The sequence below is a fragment of the Lepidothrix coronata genome, unplaced genomic scaffold, assembly GCF_001604755.1.
Source record: "Lepidothrix coronata isolate B3197 unplaced genomic scaffold, Lepidothrix_coronata-1.0 Scaffold98, whole genome shotgun sequence".
In the NCBI taxonomy this organism is placed as follows: domain Eukaryota; kingdom Metazoa; phylum Chordata; class Aves; order Passeriformes; family Pipridae; genus Lepidothrix; species Lepidothrix coronata.
In genome coordinates this window covers 2,229,224-2,241,401 of record NW_016690278.1, presented here as the reverse complement: position 1 = coordinate 2,241,401, position 12,178 = coordinate 2,229,224, and the positions used below count along the sequence as shown (strand labels likewise).

General features: G+C 43.7%; 1 protein-coding gene across 6 annotated transcripts in view; it reads left to right on the top strand.

Moving 5' to 3' along the window:
* PSD3 (pleckstrin and Sec7 domain containing 3) overlaps positions 1 to 12,178 on the top strand; it is a 110,217-nt gene that overhangs the window by 74,913 nt on the left and 23,126 nt on the right. For all 6 annotated transcript variants that reach the window (XM_017822468.1, XM_017822470.1, XM_017822469.1 and 3 more), the window contains one exon: positions 4,324 to 4,367. In XM_017822468.1, the coding sequence (XP_017677957.1) occupies positions 4,324 to 4,367 (44 nt within the window). The remainder of the gene's footprint in view (positions 1 to 4,323; positions 4,368 to 12,178) is intronic.

The following is a 12,178-nucleotide window of genomic DNA, read 5'->3' as shown; positions in this document are numbered from 1 at the left end:
ATCCTTTCCCTGACAGTAACTCCAGAAATCAGAGAGGAATTGGTTGCGAGCAAAGAGCATGGGAGACAAGAACTAGAGAAGACAGTCTGGGTCATCCCTGCCGTCTGTCTGAACTTGGATTTGGTTTTGCCTATTCTCCTGCTCATGGCAGGTGTTTCTGGCTCCTCCTTTGTGTATGGAGCAAGTATAAAAAACACCTGTGGTGCATTCCTTTCCCTCTTGGCAGGCTTTTCTGCATGGGCTGGTGCATACAGAGAGTCAGTAGTTTGCTTCATGAGATAGCCCTGTGTTGCCTTTTGAGGGGAGGGCTTGTACAGTGCTCTGGGACCTCTTCATCATCTTGGACCCTGCTGGCCAGGCTTTGCGGACCCTGTGCTGGCTGTTTCCTAGACGATTTACCAAGATGGGTATCTGGGTAATTTGCTACCTCTTTGTGCCTTTGTGCTCACCTGCTTGTGCCTTTCTTTTGTGCGCTGCTTCTGCATGCAGAGGGTGACTCACAGCATAGCTGGAAGCCGGCAGGTGACAAGAGCAGCCTTGTTTAAATGGGTCCAGTGGTTTGTGCATGTGACGAGGTTTTGAGGAAGGTGAGGATGGCGAGTGACCTTTTTTTTTTCTTGGCAGTTCTATAAAATAAACAGGAGTTTTCAAAAGCGTTCTCTGCATAGTTTTGCTTCTCCTTCCCGTTGGAATAAAAGTACCAACTGGTGAGAGCCTTGTGAAAATCTGGGTTTTTAGTTGTCCTACCTGCTTACCAAAGGGAAAATGGGCATGGGATTCAGCAGTTTCTTAGAGTTACAGCCTTCCACTTAAAAAGGAAAGTGGTTCGTGCCTAGTTTATGAAGAAATACAAACAAATCCCACAAACACATGAAAAATCTCATCTTTTTTTACACTGCAATCTTCTAAGGTTCAAATTGAAGCTGTAAGAAAGAGCACTGGAGTTAAAATAAGGAAGATGTCTATGATTTTGCCTGCTGTTCTGTTTTATGCAGCAATTTCTTTTATTCTGCCTTCAAAACTGCATTTGTTTCTCCAAGAAGCTAACAGCAATACTGGGCCTCAGGTGTAGTGGACCAAGAGATCAGCAATTATGAGAAAGAGGAAAGATGTAAGCTGTTAAGGAGTATGTCTTTGCATTCTGGGTAATAGAACTAAAAAGTCAAAGAGTTGAAGTCAGACACTGCTGAGTGGTTGATATGTTGGGGTTTGGATCCTGGCTATAGTAGCCTTGGGTGCCAAAAGAGATAGAAAATCTTTCCCCTTTCCAAGTGGTATCAGTCCAGCTTGGAAGATGAGACCCACACAGTATTCATTGTAGCATTCCCTGCTGTGGTTGAGCCTCCCATTTTCTGGCTTGCACAGTTAATTTTCCAAGCACTTCCCAGGCTAGCAGGTAAGAAGCGGTGATTGTTGTCGAACTGTAAGAGTGTTTTAAATTAGAGGGTTTTTCCTTTTTTTTGTCTCCCAGAGAGAAAACATGAGTTAATAAAAGCTGTTCTTGCAGCCAGTTAAGTACAGTGAAAGTCATGACCACGCCATAATCTCTGATCAGCCTGTGAAGCATTTAGGTGCTTGTCTCAGAGTTTGTTTGATTTAGTCATACCCTGGAGAAATGTCTGCTGAAAAGAGCTGCTGTCTGAATCAGGGCCTTGGGGAACAGCCATCAAATAAATGGTAGAGCAGGTGCTGTGCTGTACACGTCCGCTGCTGGCTGCAAAACATGGCAGGGGGAAATTTTACTTCTCTGGAACATGTGAGTGCCCAGTAGACAGCAGGAAAGTGTTAAAGCATAAACTGTTTTGGAGAAGGGACATAAAACAGCTCTAAAAGGCTGGTGAGTCCAGAATCAGGTGTGCAGCCTGGCAGCAGTCTCTGCCAGAGATGTAGGTTGGAGGACAGGCATGAGAACTCATGTGTCTGCATTCCTTGAGAGGTCTCCTTGCTGAGGTCTCTGTGAACGTGCTTGGTAGACCCACCAAATATGCCCTGTATGCAGCTGCCCAGGCTGTGGGTACTCCCTAGGATTTTTTTTCTGTTTGGTAAATAGCAGAGACTTTCTGACAGGCTATGTTTGATGCTCTATAGGAGACGGTGTCCTTTGTCAAACGTATGCCATATGACTGGGTTAGTGTCTGTTACTCCCTAAAGAAGGAAGAGGGAATCTGGCTCATTAGTAGAGATTGGGACAAACACATGTCACATTTCACGAGGCAGAAGCCTGGGGCATTTGTTGTTCCTGTATCAATCTGGACTTCTGCTTTCGTGTGTCCTGCTCTTTGACTGCAGTGATCCCTGGAGAGTCTCCTAGTGGTGAAATCTCATAAAATGCAGTACTGCACAGAGCAGGTGTTCATTTTCAGAGGTTGTGACCCAATATTGTAGGCATTTGGGCCATAGAGCAACAACTGTGTTTCCCCAAGCCAGGTTTTTGCTGTTTCAAAAATTCATTCAGCCAGCTGGGGGAAAAAAAAATGCTACTTCTGAAAAAATGGGGCAGCAACTGGGGAAAGTATGCAGCCACTACCCCTTTTATTTGAAGTAGTTTTCTGGCTCAAAATGTAAGAGATATTTTGATCATAGTAGGAAGATAAGAATGAGTCAAAGAATAAGAGGGGGGCTTTGGCCAAATAGTTAAGAAACATAGTAGCATCTAATAAAAAATACTGGGTGACCCCAGGCAACTAGCATCAGCATGAGCTTGTGTAGAAAAATGGAGGTGTGTCTAATTCTGCTGGTCTGCTGGCAACATGGTAGGAGAAATACTAGCTCTTTCTTTTGCTTTCTTCCTGCACAGTGGTCTTAAAATCTCTTGATAGGCCTCATCTGAAAATTAAGCAAAATGCCTGCAAATTGGCAGAAATGCCCTTTGGCTGTTTGCATTTGGTACAGAGCTCCTTAGCAGGTTTTCACAGGCAAGTCGATGTGGTGAAATCTTGACCCCCATTAAAGTAAATGACAGAAAGGTCTCACTGAGTGTCAGAAATTAAGTTGAACCTTGAATTTCAAGGACTGTTGGATATGAAAGTGATTGGACGATCACATCTGGAGTGTGGTGGTCAATGTTTCTTGAGTTCCAATGGACATCAGTGACAAGTGGTTTCCCTCAGGGGTCCGTATTGGCACCAGTGGTATAATGTCTTCATTAATGACATAGACAAAGGGACTGAGTGGAGCCTCAGCAGATTTGCAGATGACACCAAGCTGACTGATGCAGTTGACACACCAGAAGCACGGGATGCCATCCAGAGGGACCTGAACAAGTTCAAGAAGTGGGGCCATAGGAATTTCATGAGGTTTAAAAAGACCAAGTTCACAGTGCTGCACCTGAGTCAGGGCAACCCCCAGTATCAGCACAGGCTGGGGATGAACAGATTGAGAGCAGCCCTGCTGAGAAGGACCTGGGGGTGCTGGTGGGTGAGAGACTGGACATGACCCAGCAATGGGCACTCACAGCCCAGAAAGCCAATTGTGTCCTGGGCTGCATCAAAAGCAGTGTGGCCAGCAGGGCAAGGGAGGGGATTCTGCCCCTCTGCTTTGCTGAGTCCCCATCTGGAGCACTGCATCCAGCTCTGGGGCCCTCAGCACAGGAAGGACATGGACCTGTTGGAGCAAGTCCAGAGGAGGGCCAGCAAGATGAGGAGAGGGATGGATCACCTCTCCTATGAGGAAAGGCTGAGAGAACTGGGATTGTTCAGCCTGGAAAAGAAAAGGCTCTGGGGTGACCTAATTGCAGCCTTCCAGTACCTGAAGGGAGCAAGTACTTTTTACAGGAGCATGTAGTGACAGGATAAGGGGGAATGGCTTCGAACTGAGAGTATGTTTAGATTAGATATTAGGAAAAAATTCGTTACTGTGAGGTTAGTGAGGCACTGGAACAGATTACCCAAAGAAATTGTGGATGCCCCATCCCTGGAAGTGTTCAAGGCCAGGTTGGATGGAGCTCTGAGCAACTTGGTCTGGTGAAAGGTCTCTCTGTCCATGGGAGGGCTGTTGGAAGTAGATGATCTTTAGGGTCCTTTCCAACCCAGGCCATTCTGTGATTCTCCTATTTTAAGAAGGCACAGACCACGAACCCCAAAAACCTGCTTGAGGAAATGACTGTACTCTCAAAACGTGCATTTAGGATATTTTCCGTAGGTGAGATTTCTGCTCTACATTTTTGCATTCCTGTGAGCAGATATGGTACTTTCTTGGTCAGAGGCAGCTTGCTTGCTGATATTAGTTGGGTACCTTTCCTCAACATATGTGTATATTTCCTCAATGTATTCATGTGTGATAAGGGTCAAGCAATAATTCCATCTCATTTCTCTCCCTTTGCAGGCCCTCTACAATTCAATCAAGAATGAGAAGCTGGAATGGGCAGTGTAAGTATACTGTGTAGAAATTAGGAGTTTAAAAATAGTAGCTGTATAGTAATCTGTTTATACCTCCTATGACACCATCTGTGTGGGCTCCAAAGCCTGTAGAAGATAGCCAGTGTACATAATGAGTTTGATTTTCTGGTAATGAATGACCTGGCAATTCAGCCTCATCTGTTTCTCCAGCAAGGGGAGTTGTTAATGATAGGAGCCAACTACATTTGTAAGGAAAGAGGACATTTCATTTAGTAGGAAACTTCAGCCTGAAAAGAGAGAAATTAAATCCTCTGTTGTTCTATGACTGCATAAATAAAACAGAAGTTGACTTCTCCCTTTATCTTTCTGTACATTGTGTCAGAACCACTGAATAGAAACACACGTCTTGGATTGAGTTTCCTGCTGTTGGTTTATTGTCTTGGTTTGTCTCCTGATTAACTATGGATAACTTGACAACAGCCTAATATGAAAGATGATAAATTGGACAAAGTCTGATATCACCCCTAATCCTTACCTGCTTTTGACAGGTGAACACTTGTTAACTGTGGAAATACTGCAGACAAGCAAAAGCTTCTATTTCAGATTGTGTTAAATTGACATTTCCCTGTGTGACATTCCCTCAGGTTTCATGTGGTCTAGTTATGCCAGCAAACAGTAGAAGGGTCTCCTTTAGATCTTGCCACTTGCAGATTTTGGTGTAAAATAGAAGAATGCTGTTTTCTATCTATTTTGCCTGTACAAAATATTTCCCTGCACGTATTTACATATCTGAAACCTCACCTTCTTGGGAATAATATATGTTTAGAGTGCATGCTGCTGCACCTTTTGTGCTAGAAGTCCTAGCAACTGCCATAGGTCTTGCAGGCCAATTGGCTTCCACTCTTCCTTGTTTTAAGTTCATGATCTGCAAATGAGTTTCTTGTCAAGGTGTGCGGCCTTGCTTAAAAAGGGCTGCTGGTTCCAACCGGGATTGCAGTCCCAGTTCAGATGTTTGTTAGGCAATGTCAGAATAGTAAAGAAGGTGTGCTGCTAAGGGGAATCAGCAAAAAGTGCCGTCTCTGATGAGCATCATAAAAATCATGGTGGGAGACATTTTCCCAGACTGTGTCTTGGACCTGGAACACGCCGTGTGAATCTTCCATGTCACATCAGAGCTGTTTGCCAGACCCTGTCACAGGTACTTTAGACCCAACAGAATCCATTGTGTGACTTTCTTGATGTCAGAATTTTCCTCCAGCTCTTGCCAGGAAACCATACCGTGTCTAATACGCTTGGGCAGCCTCCAGGTGGGAACTGGCTCATGACTGGCTCTGGTCCCATGAACTTCAGTCAAGGTGATTTATGAGATCGCTTTCTCTTGTATAGGTGGTAACTGCTTTGGCATTTACGTAGTCTAGTCCATGTCCCTTATTTGGGGGAAAATTGCAAGCAGGCTGGAAGAGGAAGAATTCAGACTCTTCCTTAAATAAGACTTTGGGTAGGTATAAAGTCACCTTCTCTCAGTGGAATGCTCAAAGAGGCCAGTTGTCTGTTCCTTTCTGAGACTGACAGATGGCTGGGACTAATGTGACAATTACTTTCCATGATGAGAAACAAAAGTCATTCTGGGCATGGTCAAAGAGACTGTGCCTTTACCTCTAGAGCTGAGAGTACTAGCTGAAAGAGGGAGTGTGAAAATGTTTCTCCTCACTTTTACAGAGGGATGTAATTGGTGTAAAGTAATAACCCCAAGGAGCCCTATTGTTGCCTGAGCTAGAGGGAGGAGGCACATAACTCTCTTGCTCTGCTGTTGTGACCTGAATAGGAAGGAAACATGGTCAGTTTTGCTGTGATGGGATTGAGGAAGGTCCACTCTCCCTTCCAAAGATTATTCTTTTGCTTCCCTGATGCACTTGCCAGGGGAAGAAGTGAGAGGTAAGTCAGAGGTGAAGATAAGTCTGCAAAACCCAGTATAAACTCCCTTGCAATGCTGGCATTTTGAAGGAATGCCTTTCCTCCAGCCAGAATCCCTTTGAGGATCTAAGACTCTTACAAGCTAAACACAGGTGTAAGAGCTGCTCTGGAAATATATTATTTGGTGGATTAGTGGCTATCAATAAGTCCATAGGCAGGGGAGGGTAATGGTGATACAGAAGAGGGGGAAAGATTGCTACCTTGATTCTTATCTTACTAGTTGTGAGCTAGGCGTGTCATCATCCTAAATGCTTTGCTCTGCATTTCCAGTAGAATTATAGTCTGATACAAAGCCCATGCAAAGAAAAGGCTACCATTGACTCCAATTTTGTAGTCAAGAAAAGTGGCACCTTAGCAGATGTGCTTCAGGGACTTTCAATAGGAGTATTCATTTACCCTTTATGAACAGGAAAGCACAAGTACAGCTCTGAAGAGAGCACTGTATTACTATTCTTTTTCTGCAGTAGTGCCAGGCTCGAGTTCTCCAGAAAGTTAAAAGTGAATCACATACCATGATCTGTAAAATAAAGAGATCTGACCTGGAATTTACCCTGAACTGGTGAAAGCACACTTCTACTCCGCACTGCACGTCCCAAAGGTGCGAATTATTCTTCACGTCCATTGTGGATGGGCTTAAATTTGAAGCAAGGGAAGTTTGGGATCGACCTTTAGAGAAGCTTACTAGCAATAAGCCTTTTAAACCAGGGCACAGGTTTGCCCGGATGAGCTACAGAAGTGCTTTCATCTGAGGTTTTTGTGAACTGGTTATTCTGTCTGGAATGGGTTAGGAAGAGTGGATCCAGCCTTAGAGATGGATTGGCCAGCCTCCTAACATCCCTTCAGTCTCATTGTCCATAATACTGTATCCCAAGTTTTGTAGATGTTTCTCATCCTTTTGCTTTCACACTGAGCATTATCATCTTTAAGCTGGAAGAGAAAAATCAATTTGATTATAAAGATGCCAGAGCTAAATATGTTCTGTCTGCATGATGTTTACATGGAAATGTGGTGGTGAACACTACTGTTCTCCATTGTTTGTAATACTATGTCTGTTTCCTGTTGAAGGTGATAGGAATAATAAAATCATCATCTTAAAATAGGTGATCTAGAATTAACATACAAAATCCCAAAGCACTGCTTACAAAATTGCTAAAGCCAAATGGCTGCATTTGAGCCAGCTGTATCCCAAAAGATTTCTCACAGCAGAACAGTATAGTTTTCAGGAGAATTACTTGATTTTTAGCTAGTTGATGATAAAGGTTTTTTTCCAGAGAAGTTTAGACATGGACATGGTGTATTCTTTTTTGTTTTTCTGGACTACAGTGAAAAATTATCTCCTTTCAGCCAAAACAAAGCAGGTCATTGAGATAGTGATAGTGGAAAAGGGACACTGCCAAATCAAACTGTGATGCTGAGATCAAGGTGGTTATAAAGACATCTGTGCTGAAGCTCACCTTTTTCTAGGTCAAACTGAGAAACTTCTCCCCATTGTAATTAACTCTTTGTCTCCCAAGTTCGAGGATGTTTCCTGTTTGCAGCTTCTTTTTTTGCTTTAGTGGGGGGGCAGGTGGTAATCACTCTGGTCTCCTTTCTTCCCTCCAAATTGCCAAAACTTCTTTCAAGTCACTTTCCTGATACAGATGCTATCAATTCCACAGATGCATATGTTACAAATCTGAATTGCTTTTCAATTAAAATTTTTAAATTAATGAACCCAACCTTTTGCCACAGCATGTCAGTTTGATATTTGAACAAATGCAGAGACAAAGCAGCTTTTAAAAAATTAAGGGCTTGACTCCATCTTTCTGGCATAGTGACTCCAAGGTTTTCCAAGGCAGACCCTCAAATCAGACCACAGAGAATACAGTAATATTTTTCTTACTGAGAGAACTGGATGGTGCTTTTCTCCCAAAATACAAAAATGGGACTTCCTTGCATAGGGTCTTTCTGGGGAGAGGCAAAAAATATATTTTTTCACTGGAATGGCAGTGTCTGGATTTTTAAGTTTTTAAAATCTGTGTGTTTAAGAATAAGAGGCAAACTCTTTCTACTTGTCAGCAATCATGTGTTTGGAAAGGAAAACATTGCTGTTTCAATGCTCTGACTTGGAGTGATAGAGCAAGCAGATCCTAGCTTTGGTCTGCTGGTTCTCATGGGCAGCCAGAGTGCTGGTTGCTGCTCTGTCTGCAGGTCCTTTTCCAAAGAGACAGGCCTAGGGAGGTGGAACTGAAGCTCCTTGTTTTGGGACACTTTGCAAATACCATGTGCCATAAGCAGAGTATTGAGGTATTTTCTTGTCCCCGGTACCCTGCAGAACAGAGACACTGTAGGTCCCATTTCCTGTGGATAGAAAGTGGGACCTGCAAGAGGTTTCACAGCTATCAACCCCTTCCAGTCATCACAAAGGGGTCACCAGAGGAATTGATTCCAGACCCAGAGCCAGGAATGATCTTCCTCTGCTGATCAAAGGCAGAAAATCTCTTAAGACTTCTGCAAACCTAAGTGGACCTTCATGATGATGTTTGGCTACTGAAAGGTGTGTTGGACCCATCGTGTTTTTTTTTTTGCCAAAGGCAGCAGGATTATGCTAGTTTCTATATGAAATAGAAAGGAGAGGCACTGGTCCTGCCCTTAAAAAGGACCTGAGCTATGCCTGTGTGATACTACATCCCATCCGTGAGTCTGAACATACCTGCACAGAGACCCCACCCCACTGACTCTTGCCCTCACGCTGGGGATGTTACGGGGCTTGAATGGTTGGTGAGAGGCATCTGAGGGTGGGGAGGTAGGCAGATCCCCCACAGGCCAGGGTTTCCAACAAAGATCAGTTTTCAGGTTCATGTACCCAGAGGCCTGCTGAATTTTCTCAGTTCTTCCTTGAAAGTGTACCCTAAAGGCTTGTGAGCAGTAAGCTCGAATTGTTACATCCTTGGTAAAGAGTATCCAGGATTTACCTACTCAGCCAACTTTGGAGGACACCTGAGCATAGGCTAATAGCTGAACTTTTTTGCTATTTTGACAGTCCTCCCAATCGTCCTGCATTCTTCTTATGCCTGACCACTGAACCAACATGGAGTATTTGAAAAAATGAATCCCAGATCCTCTGGGTTTCATACATTTCTAGTTTGTAATGAGTCCTTCCTGCCTCTCTAGCTCCTCTAGTCATTGCAGACTGACTTGCGCATCTTGACCTCATGCATGTTGTCAGAGTACACAACTCTCAGAAATGCCTAAATCTTCTGAGTCTCAAGGATGTCCCATTTTCATGGTAGATCAAAGGACCAATTAAAGGTTTGTTCAGTGCTACCAGCAGTCTTGACAACAGATGCTACTTTGTCTTTGTCCGCCTTGCATTTTGAAGAATTCATGTTTTATTAGCTGCCCCAGAGGTGCTGAGTTTAAGAGCACTGCTCCCAGCACTTAGTGGTGTCCAGGATTGTCCAGGGTTGCTCATTACACCACCTGGGGCTGCTTGATTAAGGGCATTGGTGTATTCCCACAGGACAGTTGACCACTATACAGTAATTCTCTCCCATAGCTCAAAGGAGAGAGCTTATTCCAAAAAAATGTTAAGCCTTTTACTGCAGTAGGTCTCTGCTGACAAGGAGAAATCCACTGTGTCCTTGGCTGAGATCCCAGAATTCACAAGGCACTTCTGTGTGACAAATCAGCCTGAGTACTTATGCCCTTTGAGAGATTTTAGTCTGGATTAAGTGCCACAGACTTGTGTTGAGAGAATTTGCTCCTGAAATGGACATACATCTAAGAAACACATGTCACATGATGATTCAGGTTTACCGGCAGCTTGTGAGTGTAGTAGACACAGGAAGGGTGGGGGCAAACAAAATTGTCAGAAATGCCTACACTTTTTTAATTGGGAGAGGGCTTCAACCAAAGCGTGCATGAAGAAGTCCTTTACTGCTTTGACCAGTGAAAAGTTTTGCAGAACTTTCTGTTCTGGAGTGGGCGAGCACACATCAATAGGCTAAAAGATGCAAGGACTACTCTCCCTTGCAGGAATCAGGTTTTCCAGTGAAAGTTTTGCTCGCCTTAATCAGGAGACCTTGCAAGACAACACCATGAAGTTATGGTGCACCTCCTTGACTATATCTCTACAATTAAATCAAGTGTCTAGCACCTTTGTGTGACTCTGGGGACAAATGTCAGTGTGTAGCATCTGTATCCACACTGTTGAAAAGTTGTATCCTCTGAAAGGAGACACTTGTTTCCACCCTGCCTGTTAGGATGGTCCTTCTTAGGGTGGTCCTTGATCGTGCTGATTCCTGAGTGGTGTCTGGGAGTATGCTGGGCTGAGACTATGCCAAGGATAAATTAATATGAGGTGATCAAAGTCAAATGCTTGGGAACATACCCTGGTACTGTGGAGTTCACTGATACAGCCTCTGTGTTTCTGGATTTGGTTTCCTTATTGTCCGGTCTAATGTACTTTTATCCCCTCAGGCTAAATTATTCCCCAGAAGACCATTTCATAGAATCATAGAATCATTTCATTTGGAATCATCTAGTTCAGAAAAGACCTCTAAGATCAAGTCAAACTTTTGACCGAACACCACCTTGTCAGCTAGACCATAGCAGTAGGTGCCATGTCCAGTCATTTCTTGAACACCTCCAGGGATGGTGACTCCACCAGTTTCCTGGGCAGTCCATTCCAATGCTTAACCACCCTTTCAATGAAAAAATTCCTCCTGATGTCCAACCTGAACCTCCCCTGGTGCTGCTTGAGGTGATGTCCTGCTGTCCTGTTGCTAGTTGCCTGGGAGAAGAGGCTGAGCCCCACCTTGCTACAGCCTGACTTCAGGAAGTTGTAGAGAGTAATGGGGTCTCCCCTGAGCCTCCATTTCAGCAGAGTTCAGAATAACAAAGATTGTTCCTCTAGCCTGCAGTTCTCAGAGGACATTTCTTTGAATGGTCATTCCCATAAGTAGACATGGTAGCAGAGTGTTCCTAAAGGAGCTTCTGGATCAACATATGCCTTGCTAATCCTCATTTAATACGTGCCTTTGAACATGTACATGTGGTTGGAAGGTCTGCCCGAGTTTGCTCTCTCTGCTAATCTTCCAGGTCCAGTGAGATACAGCAGCCTGAAGCCCACCCCCAGTAGGTTGTCAGTATGAGCCACCATTATGCTCAAATGATAATAATATTTTTTTCAATCAGATACTGGTCTTAGGAGAAGCATTGCTGCCATGACTTTCCAATTACAGCCTTCATCCTCCCCGATACACATTTCCTAGTAAATTGGTACGTGGACTTCAAAGGACTCAGGAGGAAGAAGGGCTGCTCTGTAATCTGACACTAGCTGTGGTTCCTCCAGATACACCATCCACCTATGTTCAGTGGCCTGTTCTCTAAAAACCATTGTCCTACTCCTGTGATTGACACCCTTTGTTTTCTGTGTTGTCGAGTCCTTTTTAGCCTTTGCCTGTGACGAGCAAAAAGGCATTTATTAGTCAGGTGGTGCCTGTAACTTGGTGCATTATTGTCCCCAAGAGCTATGTTGAATACATTGCCCTCGTAAGTAACATTTTGAGCAGCATTTTGTTTCCAAAATACAGATAATGTAGTTCACCTAGAGTAGTTGTTATTTTTAAATTACTACTTTTACGCTAGTCTGTAGAGAAAAATAAAGAAAAAGAGGTAGAGTCTGTATTTCATATACTAAGTTAATGGGTAAGCCACAGTGATCTGCAGTAATCTAATTCTTTTCATCTACATATGAACTCATGAAGAAATTGGAGAATTTTCAGGAGAGCCCAGCAGGCAAATATTTCCCATTTTAGCACTCAGATAAGTGGAATTAAAAATAGGTGATGTGGGAGTACACAGAACACTCTTGAAGTCTTATC